This window comes from Lutra lutra, chromosome 7 (assembly GCF_902655055.1).
Source record: "Lutra lutra chromosome 7, mLutLut1.2, whole genome shotgun sequence".
NCBI lineage: Eukaryota > Metazoa > Chordata > Mammalia > Carnivora > Mustelidae > Lutra > Lutra lutra.
The window spans coordinates 117417708-117432282 of record NC_062284.1 but is presented as its reverse complement, the minus strand read 5'-3'; the positions used below and the strand labels follow the sequence as shown (position 1 = coordinate 117432282).

At 40.8% G+C, this 14575-nt stretch overlaps 1 protein-coding gene and 1 long non-coding RNA gene across 2 annotated transcripts in view; one reads left to right on the top strand and one right to left on the bottom strand.

Annotated features, from left to right (window-relative positions):
* LOC125105548 (uncharacterized) overlaps positions 1-10877 on the top strand; it is a 29541-nt gene extending 18664 nt beyond the window's left edge. The window contains exons 2-4 of the long non-coding RNA XR_007128941.1: positions 3234-3384; positions 9918-10001; positions 10549-10877. This is a non-coding gene — a long non-coding RNA (uncharacterized LOC125105548). The remainder of the gene's footprint in view (positions 1-3233; positions 3385-9917; positions 10002-10548) is intronic.
* CATSPERB (cation channel sperm associated auxiliary subunit beta) overlaps positions 1-14575 on the bottom strand; it is a 123431-nt gene that overhangs the window by 78512 nt on the left and 30344 nt on the right. The window contains exons 9-14 of the mRNA XM_047739116.1: positions 10196-10291; positions 9944-10062; positions 8847-8879; positions 2358-2424; positions 2044-2090; positions 1276-1428 (exon numbers count right to left, since the gene is read on the bottom strand). Coding sequence (XP_047595072.1) covers positions 1276-1428; positions 2044-2090; positions 2358-2424; positions 8847-8879; positions 9944-10062; positions 10196-10291 — 515 coding nt within the window. The remainder of the gene's footprint in view (positions 1-1275; positions 1429-2043; positions 2091-2357; positions 2425-8846; positions 8880-9943; positions 10063-10195; positions 10292-14575) is intronic.

The following is a 14575-nucleotide window of genomic DNA, read 5'->3' as shown; positions in this document are numbered from 1 at the left end:
CAAATTGGAAGAACATTACCATTAATATTACTAGACTATGTTACAATTCTTTTGTGTTTTCTGCTACTTGGATTTTGATTAAGATAGGGACACATCCATTAACACAGCATAGAACTGAAAGGATGAGCAACCATCCATATGTATTTGTTCGGTCTCCCCCTGCCTTATGTGTCCATTTTATAGATGTTGAACATAAAGTTCAGGACACTAAATAATTTGTCTAAGCTTCTATAATATATGGCATGAGAAGGTTTTATTATAGAACCGATTCCAATGCCCATGCTTATAACTGTGATGGCAAACTATCCTTTAAAAATGTGGATGCCTGGACTACATTCCAATTCTATTTGGATTGTGATGTTGTAGGGGGTCAGAATATGTACCCAAGATATGCCACTATGGTAAAGAGATTATTATAAATTGAAGACACTTAAGATTCAACAGATGTGAAAAAAAAAAAAGCCTTCCCTTCTCTAACTAAAAGCAGGAACTCACAAAAAATAAGGCTACCATTAATTCTTCAGAACAGATGTACTCTCAGAGGGAGAATGCAAATAAAACTTACCCCAAATTACTCCTCCTGGGGAGTTTTATCACTCTGAGGGAGATGGGAAAACTACTCATAACTGTATGAACAAACATCACAAACTTTCTTATCTCCTATTTGTTCCCCTGTTAATCCATTATCTTTTCACTTGTTTTCCCTTAAGTGCCTTTCTCACCTGTCCCCTTAAACTATTAAGATGATATATAGCCCCCAAATTTTAACCAGCTTTTCAAGCTTCTCCTCAATGATTTTCATCTACGTGTACATACACTGCACACATAAATCATTTTCTCTTCTCCTGTTAATCTGTCTTTTATCAGTTTAATTTGCAGGGTCCCAATCACTGAACATAAGAGGGTAGAGGAAAATTATTTTTTTCTCCCCTAAAATTATGAGTCTAAGGCTTGTTCCATTTTTTTGTTCATTGAAACTATCTTATGGAACCTCAACTTTATGTAAACCAAGCTCAGCTTATATGCTCCTGGAGAATAAGCAAAGAAGAGTCACTATGCAAAGAGCACCCTATTTTCCACTTCCATCAAACTGAATGACCAGCAGAGGCAAGAAATCCCTAGAGTGCCTTCAACTATATTATTAACGATAAATAATTTTGCTGTAGCTAATTTTATCAACTTGTACTGCCACAAATAAAAAGACCTTGGAAATCAATGTTTGCTAAGATAAATTTTCCTTGTTGTATCATCAAGAGTGATCACCTAATGACCCACCTGGCTGGAGAAGAGGTAGATCCCAGCACTATGCTCTTGGTCAACAAGAAATGTTAACACAGTTGAAGGTAAAGATTTCATTCCTTTCAAAATATGAGGTAAGCAAGGTAACCACTCATTAAATGGTTCTTTGGCATAAAAACAAGAGCTTGACTACAAAAAGAGAAAGGAAATGTTAACGCCATTTTAAAAATGTAAGTTCTATTCTGTGTAATCTTAAGCAAACAAACCAGCAAACTACTGTGTTGTCCTGACTGACCACAAACACTGGTGATAATTCTTTGATGTCTCTTCTGGGGATAGGAGTCCAGAAAACACTGCAAAGCATCTCTTCTCGGCATGGGTTGTTTTTCTAGAACTACAGTGTAGGTCCAGATTTAACATCACTAGGTAATTGCCATTAAACCCAAGTAGAGGCATAACTGTGTGCAAAGAGGGATGAAGTTTTTCAGCCTGAAGAAATGCCATCTTTTAGATGAATAATAATCCATGAAACAATTCAAGAAATAAAATTTCTTAACTTTTAAAATATTTAATACCAGGGGTGCCTGGGTGATTCAGTTGGTTTAGTGTCTGCCTTTGGCTCAGGTCATGATCCAGCAGTCCTGGGATCGAGCCATGTGTCCGGCTCCCCGCTCATTAGGGGAGTCTGCTTCTCCCTCTCACTCTACCCCTGCCCCAATTGTGCACGCTTTCTTGTGCTTTCTCTCTCAGGTAAAAATCTTTAAAAAATAAAAGTTAAAACTAATAAAATATTTAATACCATACCTCACTTAGAGTCCTGTTTCTTTCAAAGGTGATAGTAACATAATCAACTATAAAATAGAAAGGTGCAGAAATTACAAGCAGTATCTATATTTCTAAATGTGTCATTAATTAAGTATATGCAAATACAGTTTTCTTGCACTTATAATGGAGCATGCCTATTGTCTCAGATTTAATTTTTCCCCTCAGTTTTAGGCCATTGATTTATATAACGCAAGCCTACGTTCCAAGCCTACCTTTCTACCTTATCCTATTTTTATTTATATTATTTTATTTAGTCTTTATATGCCATCATGTTGAAAAAAGTCTCATTTTACCTTCAAAGTGTTCTCTGTTAGCAAAACATCTTTCATTATACCACAATTTTCCTTTGATATAGTCAACCTACATGAATAAATGAAGAAATATAAATGTCATTTAGGGAATAGGTAGACTTAAGATATAAAATAGAAAAACTTAATAAAAAATTCTAAACTGTCATAGTTTAGGAATGGGAGGCAAATAAAGGGAGAAAAATTGTATGCCAACAAAAGAAAAAGAGGGAGAGTGAGGGCAAGGGACAAGAACATGCATTTTGAACAACACATGTAAAAGGAATAAAAAGAAAAGAAAACTTCACGTGAATTGGCCTCTGTTAGTGACAGACGCTAGGGTCAGTCAGTATAAGACTATTATTCTGGAGCTATCAGAAGCTGTCAGACAGTTATCACGGTCACGATGGGCCACAAGTTTATAGATTGTATATTGGATATGAATTACGTGTGAGGGTTTGAAGATGGCTTTGTTATAGGAAGATTCTCATGTTCAAAGTACTGTTGAGACAAAAGGAAGACCTTGCAGTTTTACAGACCAGCAAGAAAGTCTTTATAATCTGTGCATTAAAAGTCTTTTAAATAGATGTCCTAAAATAGATTGTGCACAACTCTGTGATTGTACCAGAGGCCTGAATCGCACACTTTAAATGGGTGAATTTTATGTTATGTGGATTATATCTCCATAAAACTGCCAAACAAAAAAAAAAGCACTTCAAAATGGAATGAACAATTTATTTCAATGGTGTATTATCTTCAAGCTAAGCTGTTACATCAAATGTAATCTAAATCTTCAGGTTTGCAGGATATCAGTTATAATATCTAGGCAATTGATCTAGAATTTTTATTGGGCCTTGACTTATTCCTTTTCTTTCTCTTTAGAGTCCTTGCTTTTTTTTTGTACTTAGAAGCAAACTGGTAAAATTCCAGTGAACATCCTTGGGGATAATTTCAGCTGACCAAGTTGGGCTCATTCCAAGGAAGAACTCAGGATGCAGAGATTGGGCAGGAATGAACACATGATCCAAGTCAGGTTAATGAGTGGGCCCAGACCTCCCGGGGCTCCCGGTAAAGACATAGCTCATTCTGATTGGGGCCACTAACCTAACTACATCAAAACCTGGTGCCTATTCCTACTAATAACTGGAGAAAACTGACTGAGGATGAAGCTATTCTAGAGGAAAACAGACCCAAATGTGGAGAAGACAGAGTCCTAACAGAGTCCTACAGACATCTGTTAGGCACTCAGTCCAGTCATGTCTGGAAGCTGGATCCATCCCCACCTTGAATTTCCTACTTACATGAGCTAATAGCTTCCCCTTTGCTAAAATCAATTTTAGTTTGGTTTTTGTCATTTGCCTTCAGAAGGTCCTGACTAGCCATGTAGGGGTGAGGATCCAACTATTTTTCTAAGTTTGTATCATGAGTCATGTGAAGGTTGTTCTTACATGATGTGACTTAATTACTTCACCTGACAGGTGGGTATTATTATGCCCATTTTAAAATGAAGCAATTGAGGTCCAGAGGGTGCTAGAGCTGGTTCAAAGTTCACGGTGACATGGCTAATAAGCCAGTGCAAGGTGTAGCTCCCATCTGTCTCCATTTACTCTTGCACTGATTCCACAAATATTTACTGAGACCCCCTATCTGCAAGCCGGCATGGGACCTTATGTGCATATGTGGCAGATGAGACTGGCCTTGACATGATACCTCATGTGTCGTGAGGCTGGTCAGTGGGCCACTCAGAGGAGGGTGGTGAATGACAGGAATTAGTGTTGAGAGCTTTGAAGACTGCACAGATGGGGCACCCTGGGGGTCAGGGAGGGATTCTGAAGCATGAGGAGAAATTCTCCAAGTGAAATTGAAAGGAGGAGGGAGGGCCTGCTGAGAAGATAAGACATCTTCTGTGATTGAGTCGAGGTGCCAGAAGGGTTGGCTCATCTCATGGAAGGCAAGTGTTTACTATGGCTGGCAAGGAAAACTTATGGTAAGAGCAGACAGGACAAGGCTGAAGAAGGTAAGGAAGGCTCTGACTGGGAAGGCTTTTGTACATCTCACAGAGTTCGAGTTTTATCCTTAAAGAACTGACCTGAAGTCCCTGCTGGGTCCACAGAACAGACTGTGGAGGCTAACAGATTTCACCTTGTGACAAGTTCCCAGTTTAGGGTCTTTGTACTTGTTATTACTTCTTTCTGGACGTGTTTTGTTAAAACCATTCCTAGAGGTCATTTGAGCTTCTGTTTAAAGCTCACCTCCTTGGAAGTCCTGCTAGAATCATCCTGTTTAAAATACTGTATTATCTCTGCTTCAGGCCCTATTGCTCTTCCCTGCTTTCATGTGGATGAGCCTGAATTACAATCTGCAGTCACATTATGCATTTGCTTATGACCCTGTCTGAAGTCCACCTCCTTCAATAGAGCGGTAGGCTCAGGAGACTAGGGGACTTCACCTGTCTCATTCCACAGATAGAATTCCCCTTGTCAAAACAAATGTGGCATACAGCAAGTCCTCAGCTACTATTTGTTGAATGAAGGAGTAAGTGAATGAACAAATCATCAAGTATGAGCTCTTCAACTACCTGCCGAAATAGCCACATATATCCCATTCCTTCCATCTTTCCTTTGATCATTATAAAAAAGGTCTTACCTAAAGGTAAATCCCTATACTTTTCAGAAGAAGTTCCTTGTTCCCTTTCCTCCCCTGCCACACTACTTTGCTACTTTCGGAATACGTGTTTTCCTCCCCTCTCATCACTAACAAAATCCCCTGAGTTTTGCTGAAATATTTTAGCTCGAGAAGATTTATTATAATATCCTTGCAAATAGTAAAAACCTCTCTGAAGGACAACATGAGTAAGTACTTATTCCTTGTGTAAGTATTTACTAACTGATCTGACGGTCTAAGTTCCAGAAATGTATTGTACCCATGTACTTGGACATGTACATGTACTTGGACTACAAACCTACCACGTAGAAAATTGTTAATGGCAACATTGTTTGTCATAGCAAAAGATGAAGAAACTACCCAAGCAAAAAAAAAAAAAAACTACCCAAGCATCCATCAGTATGGAACAGGTTAAGTCAACTCTGGGAAGTCCACAAAATGGAATACTCAGAGCTATAAAGAAGGAAGGGGGGAAAAGGCCATTCTTCATGTACTAATATGGAATACTCCCCCTGATATGTTGCTAAGTGAAAACAACAGGTAAGTATATATTTAGAATATAGTATAAAAAAAGGGGAAAATTTATATTCATAATTATTTGAATTTACATTTAAAAATCACTGAAAAGATAAAAGATGGTGGGGATGGGGAGAAGCAGGGTGAATACAGACAAAGGAGCAAGTGAGACTTCTCAATGTGGAGCTTTATATAACCTTTTTGGTTTTTAACTATGGGGAATGTAATGCTATTTGAAAATAATTTTTAGACATTGAAAATTCTAATTTCCCTTGCAACATGTTCTCTCTGTTTCAAGATCTTTGTCTAGCACTTCACTTTAATCCACATAGACCGAAAACATGTATATTAGGTACAATGAGAGAAACCATTGCCCACCATTGTTTTCTTGTTTCTTTTTTGCCCTGATATCTGTGCTCATTGTTTTATTTTGCTAAAGTTCTTTCCTTAGCTGGGATAACTGGGTGATGTATTCTCCAAATTCTTTCTCAATCTGAAAGATGAATGAATAATCTCTTGGCTGGTAATAGGATTTTTGGACTTTGGTCCTTTTGTCTTGAAAGTCTGTAGATGTGGGTTTTACTATTTTCCAGCTTCTACTGTTGTATTAATCTAATACCAGTGACGTAGATCTGCTTTTGTTCTTTCTGTTTGGAAACTTGTAATATTTTCCCCTTCAACTTCAAATTCAGATGCATACATGTTTTTCAATTCTTCCAGGATTTAGTGGGCCTTTTCAATAGATAGCCTGGGATCTTTTTAAATTTCAGTGTAATCTTCTATTATTTGTGTTAATATTGCCTGTCTTCTATCCATTCCTTTTTTATTCCTTCCAAAAATTCTCTCATCTTTTAGACCTGGATTATCCTCAAAGACTTATCTTTGCCTCAGTGATTTTTACTCATCATCCCTAGATGGTCTGGGAAGTTTTTTCCTCTTCATCTTCTATGCCACTTCTTTGCATCTAAACAGTGGCTCTTCTATCATTCAATTTATTCCATTTTTAATTGTAATTTGTGGTATTTAGTCCCAGAAAGCATTTTTATGTGGCACTTGAAACCCTAAGCTAATAAATATCAGAGGTCTTTTTTTCTTGCTACTATCTCAGTGCTACTATCTCAGTACGATCTCAGGAACCAGTAAGAGGTGTTCATTGGCTCATTGTTAAAGGAGTGGATTAAGTTCTGTCTTTCTTGTTCAGTTGTTGTCTGTTGTCTTCTCCATCAGCAACAGTGTATGTTCTGATTCTAAAGATCTTGTGTTCTCAGAATGCTAGGCTGGCTTAGATGTATTTTCAAGAGAATGCTCAGGTCTGGTTTGGGGAGCACCTCAGAATATGGTGATATTGGAGTGACAGAAGGCCAAGAGGTCTCTCCACCTCTGGGCTGCCATTCCTCCCTCACCTCAGAACCAGAAAGTGGCTTCCTCCTTTTGGTCTCCTCCAACTTGCTTACCTCCGATTCAGGGAGATTATACCCTTCCCACTGGGCTTCTCTCCAGAAGACCAGCCACTCTCTCAAGGTTGACAGAAACCTTTTCTGGGGGGAGGGGGTTCCCAGAGCTCTGCAAGTCAAGCTCTCTCCAGGAGCCTCACCTTGTAGTCCTCCACCTGCATGTCTTTGTGGCCAAAAGTCTTGTACTCACATGACCCATTAGAGGAAAGACATGCCAGGTTTCCTCACTGGGGTTCCTCAAAGCTTGGGCTTTGAGTGAGTCCAGCTGTCCCAGCATCCCCAGCACCCTTGACATAACAGGCAGGAGGACAGGAAATGGAAGTTAGTGGGAGCTGATGGGTAAGGAACAAAGCTGAGGTGATAGTCTCCTTTGTTTCCTTATCATTTTTTATGTGATTTAGTTTTAGCCAATATGTTTGGATTGTTTTCTAACATCTTACTTTATAGTTGGTTTTACATTCTTTTATCTTTGCATCTGTTTTCCTCCTTTCTTGTTTTTTCATGGGAATCAATGGATTATTCTTTAATCCTTTTTTCCTTCCTCTGGTGGGTTGGAAGCTTTAGGTTATATGTCTTTTTCTTTTATGGTAATTATCCTTTAAACTCATTTGTGTGGAACTATACATTTTTCTATCAAATTCCAAAATTATTCTCCATATTGATTCTCCTATGAAACAAGGATCTTAAAATGGGTTGGTGACTCACTGAAAATTGTCTCCAGTCCTTGTATTATCTGGAGTTTTGGTTCCGCCCAAGTACAAAACACAAAATTTGTAACTGTAACTTTTTGTACCAATTCCATTCTTTGAACAAATATTTACTAAATGCCTACCTTGTGCCAGGCACCGCGTTAGACACAGATCCCAGAGAGGAGATCATGTCCCCGGTGCCTGCCTCTGTTCGGGTTGAGAGCTCACGTTCTAGCTCTGTCACTATCTCTGGCACCCCATTTCTTCATGAGGGTCGCTGGGTGGTAAACTCTCCTAATGTCTTATCTGTACAAATTTCCTTTCTTCACCCTCATTCTTGAATGATAGAGTTGAGCTAGGTTTGGGGTCCTATTTTGACAGGTGCTTCCCCCTGTTCTTTCTAAGGTACATCAGTTTTGACTGCTCTCCCTGGTTCTCTGCTTCACATTTCCTCCAATTAGTATGGCAAGAAGTTAATCCCATTTGCGTCCTAAGACATAAGTGCTCCTTCTTCTAGATGGTTTGAGTAAGCGTGTGTGTGCCCACCTGGGTGTGTGCCCACAGGCCCGTATGAGGATGCAAGGGGGAAGGGACACAGCAAAAGTCTACGAATAATCATGATTTTGTAGTGGTTTCCAAACTGAAGCATGCTTATGTGTTGATGGGAATGGCCTTGTTGAAATACAAAACTTGACTTTGGAATAGAGAGGAAAGAAGAAATAGAAAAAAAAAGCAAAAAACCTGATGGAACCCTAACCCCACACCCCAAGGCCAGAAGCAGAGCTGTGGCTAGCCTTTCTCCAGGTACGCAGAGGCCCACATGGGGGCAGATGGATTGAGGAGAAAAGTGTTAGCCAAATCTCAGCCCTGACTTTCTTTCCAGCTGGGCACTATTGTGCAGAATACACCTCAACCACTCCCCGAGTCCTGGACAGAACATACAAAGAAAAGGTGGGGGAGACCTCTGAATAGGGAGAGGCATTTCTTCCTTCAAAACAGAAGGGGAGATCATTGCTTAACATTTGCTGGGAATGTGTTCAAGTTCAAACTGTAAATAAGATCATAGTAACAGGAACGATCTGTGTTGTGGGTTCTTGTCTTGCCCCTCATCTCTCAGGTCATGGAGGAAATACCTAGCTTTTCACCAACCCTTGGGAACTAAAGCTTCTTACCCTTTCGAAACCACAAAAGTCTGCTCTGGAAAACTACAAGAAAAAAAAAGCACTTCAGTTTTTGCTTGCATATCAGAAGGCAAAACAATGCACAGCAATTTGAGTTATACTAAAGGGAAATGATGCTTTCAGTATCCTAGCAGTTAAAAGCATCACACACTAAAACCAGCTTCTAAACCAGTTTAAATAATATGCTGGAGATGTCATCTTACCTCCGATTTCTTTGCTTTGTTTCACCATTGTATTAATTTATTTGTGCTTGAACTTAATTTCAGAAAGGATCCCAGACTCTTTTAAAAATCATGTAATGAGAGGCACCTGGGTGGCTGTCTGTTGAGCGTCCGACTCTTGGTTTCAACTCAGGTCATGACCTCAGGGTTGTGGGATCTAGCCCTTTGTCAGGCTCCCTGCTCCATGGGGAGTCTGCTTTAGATTCTTTCTCTCCCTCTCCCTTATCCCCTCCCCCTTCTCTTTCTAAAATAAATAAATCTTATTAAAAAAAGAATTTCATGGTATGCATAGTATATATCCTCACCAAAATGCATAGTCCCCTTTTTTCAAACCCAAAATTAACTTTTTTTAAAAAAAGATTTTATTTATTTATTTGACAGAGATCACAAGTAGGCAGAGAGGCAGGCAGAGAGAGAGAGTGGAGGAAACAGGCTCCCCGCTGAGCAGAGAGCCCGATGCGGGGATCAATCCCAGGACCCCGAGATCATGACTCAAGATGAAGGCAGAGGCTTTAACCCACTGAGCCACTCAGGCGCCCCCAAAATTAACTTCATAATTTATGTTAATTTGTAATATTATATTTAGCTTTGTAAGTTACCATAAAGTATTTGGGGAACATATATAACTGTAAAATAGATACAATATCTTCTATATGTACATATTTAAAACTTACTATAAATTTGTATAGCAATAAAACTAGCACCATTTTCAAAGGATATATTCAATACACTAGAAGGCAAAGGAAAAAGTCACTTCCATTTTTTACATGGAAAAAGCATTTAAAGTCTAAGATACACCACACAGAGCTCAAGTATCAAGAATCTCCACTTTTTGTTACAGAAGATATGTAAACACAATTCACATACCGTTAAGATAGAGGATGATGGATAACGGAGATCTCCACTTACAAAACAACCCAGAGAGGTGAGGATAACTAAAAAGTGATTTGTCAAAACCATATCCACCACTGAAAGTTCTCTGTGTTCTAAGGGAAGAAATCATACCGGGGGTTAAAAAGGAAAAGGTGAGCTCCCCAGCAAAGCAAAGACATTTCATCAATATTGATCAAGTGCTGATATACATGGGATAGGTGAAGAAGGTACAGTTAGAGGAATTACCTTCTCCAATTTGGGAATAGATCGTATCTGTCAGGTTAAACCACAAGATATCGTCGTAATCCCAAAACCCGGAAGAACTGAGGCCTATGTAAATTCCTAACATGAGAAGAAAGGAAGGTTAAGTCTAGACAACTTTACAAAGCAAATAACCCACTCCCATGGTGCTCCGTCTTCTGGGGCCAGGGTCCTCATCTGTCCCACCTTCCAAACAATTCTCTGCCCCACTTCAACTCCCCTCCCCTCAACTGCGATCTCATTTCCCAAGCAATGGAAAGATGAAGTGACTTCAGGTCAACATAGAAATTTAGCCAACCATCTGAATTAAATTTTAAGGATTCTCTTTTATATTGAAGGGGATCCGAATATGCCACCCCAAATATGCCACTCTGGCTTAAGGATTACTTGGAGCTGAAGGCAAATGAGAATCAACAGACTCAAGAAGCATTCTCCACCATCTCCTTACCTGCCTAAAAGCAGAGCATAATTTTCCCTTTGGGGAACCTGCCTCCCCACCCCTGTACCAGGAAGAGAAGAGCACTCTTATCACCAGAGATGGGAGGGGCGTCAGCACTGAGACAAGTCTGCATAAACAGACTTTACTAGAATAGCTCTTCTCTTTCATTATTCTGCCCATATATTTCCTAGTCACTTCCCCATAATTTATCATCCCATGAAGCCCAAACTTCTTTCTTTTCTTAAAATGGTATCTATGGGGCGCCTGGGTGGCTCAGTGGGTTGAGCCGCTGCCTTCGGCTCAGGTCATGATCCCAGGTCCTGGGTTCGAGCCCCACATCGGGCTTTCTGCTCAGCGGGAAGCCTGCTTCCTCCTCTCTCTCTCTGCCTGCCTCTCTGCCTACTTGTGATTTCTCTCTGTCAAATAAATAAATAAAATCTTTAAAAAAAAATGGTATCTATGGCCCCAGGTTTAACCACTCAATTTTCACTTCTATTCAGTTAACTCCCATGAACGTAAATAATAATAAAAATTGTGTGCTTTTTTCCCCTGCTAATCTGCCTTTGTTAATTTAATTCACAGACCTCGTGCACATAACATAAGAGAGTAGTGGAAAAGTTTTTTTCTTTTCTGATGGCATTTTTGTAAGCATAAACACATTCCTATTTTGGAAATACAATCTTACTTAATACTTTAAAAACTCCAAGAAGAAACTTAAAATTCCAAGAGGAAGAAACTATCTTTGATTTACTTTAATATTTATGATTTAAAAAACAGAAAAAATATTTGCTAATGCCTCATGACAACCTTGTAAAAGAAGATGGAACCCACTGCATATACCTTGATCTCGCCTTTCTTTGGCCATGGGTAGGAGTGTTGAGAGTCTTTCATTTTAAATATAGAATATTAACCTGAAGTCTAGTCAACTGGCATTAACTACTGAGGGCAGTGGGGGAACCTACAAACAGTTGATAATCTAATACATATCTTCTGTTTCCCAAAGACGAATGTAGGACCACTCATATCTTGAAGTGTGTATTTTCACTCTCGGCTGTTTTCTGTGTAGACAAAGACATAGCTGGAAGTGTTGTTATCATTTACTTTTTCCAGGAAGAGGAAAGCTAATGACAAGCGTTGTCTTTCTAAGCACTAAGTCTCGTTCCACAGATAACACTGTCCTGTAGTCTAAGTAGGAATGACTACCGGTGTCCTCTATGACATCACAAGACCAGACCCCTGCAAAGTTTAGAAATATTTAATAGAGAAGTAAGCAGTGCAATAAATGCCTTATCTTGGTTAATACTTTTAGGCTCAAGTTACAAGCAACTCTGTATAACGAATGACCACCAGGATTACAGAAGCTGATGTAGACCATTGTGAAGAGTTTGGATTTTATTCTAATGGCCAAAGGGAAGCCACTGGGTGTTTGATGCAGGGAAGTGACATGATTTGGTTTACCCTTAAGGAGGTCACCCTAGTGGCTGTATGGAAGGTGGGTTATACAGTGGTAAGAATAGAAATAGGGAGACCATTTAAGAAGTTATGAATTAGTCTCGTGGAAAACCCATGTTGATTTAAGATTTCAACAGAGGGGAGAAGTGGTCATGCTAGGGATATACACTGGGTACAGCACCATCCTGGAATGTTGTGAAAGGAAGAGTGCGAATGGGTTCTAGATTTCAGTTTTGAATAAGCAGATATAACTAGGATAAGGAATACTGGAGAGGAATAGATTTCAGAGGAAGATGAATCAAGAGTTTTGTATTGGACTTTCTATATTTGAGATGCTCATTATACATCAAGAGGAAATGTAAAATAGAAAACTGAATAGAGGAGTTCTGTCTCCAAGGAGCAGTTAGCACCAGAAAGAGAGATTTGGGAATCCTGGACTTGGAGATGGCATTTCTACTGAAGGACTGAGTTAAGTTTCTCAGAGAGAGGCGTAATTCCATAAGGCAGGAGGGTCCAGGAAAAGTCCTGAGTTCAACAACACTTGGGGAGGCCACACCAACCAGAAGCCCATCTAGAGAACTAAGGAGTGACTCGTGTGGTGGAATAAAATCAAAGGTGGTACCGAGAAAGCCAAGAGAACAATGTATTTTGAGGAGACAGTGGTCAACTGTAAGAGCTGCCGCCGGGAAAGAAAGTAGAATGAAGAATGAGAACTGACTGCTGGCAGTGCCTGGTGGGCAGGTCTGTTAAACGTCGGGACTCTTGATTTTGGCAGTGCCTGGTGGGCAGGTCTGTTAAATGTCGGGACTCTTGATTTCGGCTCAGGCCATGATTTCAGGGTGATGAGCTCAACCCCTGTGGGCAGGTTCCGCCCAGTGAGGAGTTGGCTTCCTCCTTCTCCCTCTTTCTCTGCCCCTCCCCCAGCTTGCAGGTGTGCTCTATCTCTCGGTCTCTCTCTCAAATAAATAAATAAATCTTAAAAAAAAAAAAAAAAGAATTCACCGCTGGAACTGACCATATGGAGATCACAGGTGATCCTGGGAAGGAACATTTCAGAAGAACAGCGAGAAACAAACACTGATCTGTACTGGGATGAAGACAAAGTGGGGAGGTGGGAAATGTGGCGCCATCTACAAAAAGTTCTTTGCACAAATTTTGCTTTGAAGGAGAACAGAGAGATGCTTAGGATGGGAGATGTTAGGGTTTGTTTGTATGCTAATGGACCCAATCCAGGAAGGAGGGAGAGCAGGTGATGCAGAGGAAAAGGTGACATTTGCCGCATAGATGTGAGTGCTTCAGATGGCTGTAGGGAATGGGGTCCAGAAGAACAGGGTGGGAGGTGACTCTGACAGCAAGGTCATTTTGCAGAGTTGGGAAATAAATATACCACAGTAAAGAGACAGGATTTCTGGGTGGTGCTGAGTGCCCTCTTGGGATGTGTGATCGTGAACTGACAGAGAGATCAGTCAGTAGAACATCAGAGTTGGGTCTGCATGGGGATGGAAGACAGAGCAGGGCAGGGGAGTTACAGAAGTGTGGATAAGTGTGGGCAATACAACCTATGGAAGGTAGAGAGAAAGGGTGTTGAGAAGGGGGGAAAGTCTCCGTATAGATCAAAGCAGTGCTGGAGTAGGACTAGGAGAGATGGAAGGGGGAGGTCGTGGACAGGGTAAGATGCTCATGGCAGAGATTCTGCAGATAACAACATTACTGGAGACAATGAGGTATAGAACATGGGCATAGAAGACTGGGGAAGATCACTGGAGAAGAGGAGGCCTTGAAGCTGAGTCCTGCACGGGATGGTGAAGTCACTGAAAATAGTGACAAAAATAGCATGGCGAGGAGGGCAGGGGTCCAGAGACTGAAGTCATCCATGAGGGAGTGTGAGTAACAGGAAGGTCGGCACAGGCTGCAGCCAGGAGGAGTTGCAGGGAGGGAAAGTCTGAGTTCCAAGGAACTTGAAGTTTTGAAGGGAAGACAGAGCAGATACAGAGAAGTGATCCCAAGGAGCAAGGATGATGACCCCACCCCTGGGCATGAAACATACAGAGGCATGTGAGAGGGTATGTTACTAGGACCAGCCAGGTGACCCTCTAGGGCAGCAAACCGAAGGGGCCATTCAGAGAAAAGATGAGACATATGGGGGAGATTGCTGCTGACAGCCCACAAATGCCAAGAATGGCTCTGGGTAGATGGAAAGGGACAGAAGTTTGGGTCAAATTAAGCCCAGAACTGTGTGTGGCGTAGGAACCATAAGTGACCTAGGAAGCTTAGGTTTCTGGGGGTGACAGACAAAACAGGGATGAGAGGCAGGGCAGAAGCACTGGGAGTGTCACAGAGGAGGAAGGTGGATAGCAAGTCCAGACGGGAACCCACGGGGCTCCCAGAGATCTGTTCCCACAATTAACCTCATGTAGTATGAAGGCTGGGGGCAGGGAGCTGTGGCTGGGTGTGTGGGATGGGGGAGGTGAGTG